At 43.4% G+C, this 2,011-nt stretch overlaps 1 protein-coding gene across 1 annotated transcript; it reads right to left on the bottom strand.

Annotated features, from left to right (window-relative positions):
* Positions 1 to 436: 436 nt before the first annotated feature.
* On the bottom strand, positions 437 to 1,378 carry LOC100030353 (olfactory receptor 10S1). The gene has a single exon (XM_001379849.5). It carries the CDS (start codon positions 1,376 to 1,378, stop codon positions 437 to 439), a length of 942 nt encoding a protein of 313 aa, XP_001379886.4.
* Between the last annotated feature and the right edge of the window lie 633 nt (positions 1,379 to 2,011).

Here is a 2,011-nt window from a genome sequence, read left to right as displayed (position 1 = left end):
AAGTCCATTAATCTAACACTAATATATTGCTGAGCCCCATGGCCAGAACTGTGAGTTCTTCTTGAAATGGAATTTCACCACCTAGTACCCATATAAAGGTTAATAATGCTCAGAGCTTTAGAAAACCGGATGCAAAGGAAGGTTCTGTCTCCAAACGTATAAGCTAAGTTCTCCACCCTTGTTGGGAGTCCAGAGAATCATAGAATATATGAAGAAGGAAAGACCTTAGAGGGCATCTACTCCAAATGCTTTATTTTATAGGTGAGAGAAATGTGTCTGGAGATGTAAAATGATTTTCTCCAGGCCACATTTGCAGATATTTTCTCATTACCATCTTGTCCCATTTCCATAGCACTATATTATAGTTGGTCAGGTAAAATATTGGAAGGGTCATGGGAATGAGCAATAGTACATGTTAAGAGGTGGGATGAGAAGATCATGACTCTCTAGGTCCATGGCCCAGAAGTCTTCTCAGAGCTCGTTTCACTTCCTTATTTCTCAAGGTATAAATGAAAGGGTTAAGCATGGGGGTGACAATTGTGTAGAAGACAGCTGGGGCTCCTACCCCTGCCCCACTAGAGCGAGGCTGAATGTAGATGCATATGGGGGGCATATAATAGAGGAATACCACTGTAAGGTGTGCTGTGCACGTAGAAAAGGCATTGCGGCGCCCATCTGCAGTACGAATTTTCAGTACAGATGCCACAATGAAGACATAAGAGATGATGATAAGGAGTAGGCAGCCTGTAGCAACAATGCCAATGTTAGCCAGCATGACTAGTTCATTGAGGGCAGTCTCTGTACAAGCCAGCTTCAGAACAGGGGGGATGTCACAAAAGAAATAGTCAACATGGGAAGGCCCACAGTAGGGCAGGCGGAAGGTGAGAGAAGTGTGGATAGCAGAGTGTATGGCACCAGTAGCCCAAGTAGCCCCAGCTAATCCTGCACACACCTGCTGATTCATGACAACTGGGTATTTCAAGGGCTGACTGATGGCCAAATATCGGTCATAGGCCATGACAGTATATAGAAAACATTCAGTACTGGCCAAGAAATGAAAGGAATAGAGCTGTACAGCACAGCCCCCAAAGGATATTACCTTTCCTTCTGGAGTGAGGAGTCCTGCCAAGACTTTGGGCACAGTGACTGTGGACAAACATGCATCCAGGAAGGACAAGTGGCCCAGAAAGTGGTACATTGGGGAGTGAAGGTGAGGATCCAAGCTCACTGTCAGCAGAATGAAGAAGTTCCCCACCACAGTGATGGTGTAGATGAGGAGGAAGAGGAAGAAGAATAATATGGGGTACTCCGATGTGTTTGCCAGCCCCTCCAGAATGAAGTGGGTCACCAGTGTTTGGTTTGACCACTCTGTCTCCATAGCCCTCTGCTTGATCATGAGAACTGAGTTATTGCATACTTTTATACAGTTGATATATTTCATTACCCTTTCTTCAGAGCCTTGAGTAGCTTTGCTCTAACTATAAATTTTAATTCTTTCCATAAATAAAATATTCATAATTCAGTTCCAGGAATAGGAGGTCTTTGCTAACTCTCTGTTCACTCCTCTTTCCCCTTGGAAACAACCTTTCCTCTTGGACTACACATAAAACTTTGTATTGCCCTTCTCTGGTTCACTTAGCATATATTTTATGTCACAATTATTTGTGTGTGTGTGTGTGTGTGTGTGTGTGTGTGTGTGTGATCCTCCTATTGGCCTGTAAATTCAGTGATGGGAGGGATCACATTTCATTTAAAATGTTTCCCCTTCCAGTGCCTGGACTAGCCCCCTTTCACATAATAGACACTGAATATTTGTTAGACTAAATTCTAGCACTGTTTTGGCTTGTGACAGACAATGTAAAAGGGTACTTTATCGCTCTTAGGGTATGATCACTCGCAGAGCAACAACATAGATATCTTGATCCATAGTCAAAGTGCTCAGAATGGTCAGAAGACAGCACTACCTGGCTGGCATGGGTGGTCACTAGTATTTTACTCTTCTTTTTTCTTG

This window comes from Monodelphis domestica, chromosome 4, assembly GCF_027887165.1.
Source record: "Monodelphis domestica isolate mMonDom1 chromosome 4, mMonDom1.pri, whole genome shotgun sequence".
NCBI classification, from domain to species: domain Eukaryota; kingdom Metazoa; phylum Chordata; class Mammalia; order Didelphimorphia; family Didelphidae; genus Monodelphis; species Monodelphis domestica.
The sequence above is the reverse complement of the archived record's forward strand: the minus strand, read 5'-3'. Positions and strand labels throughout refer to the sequence as shown.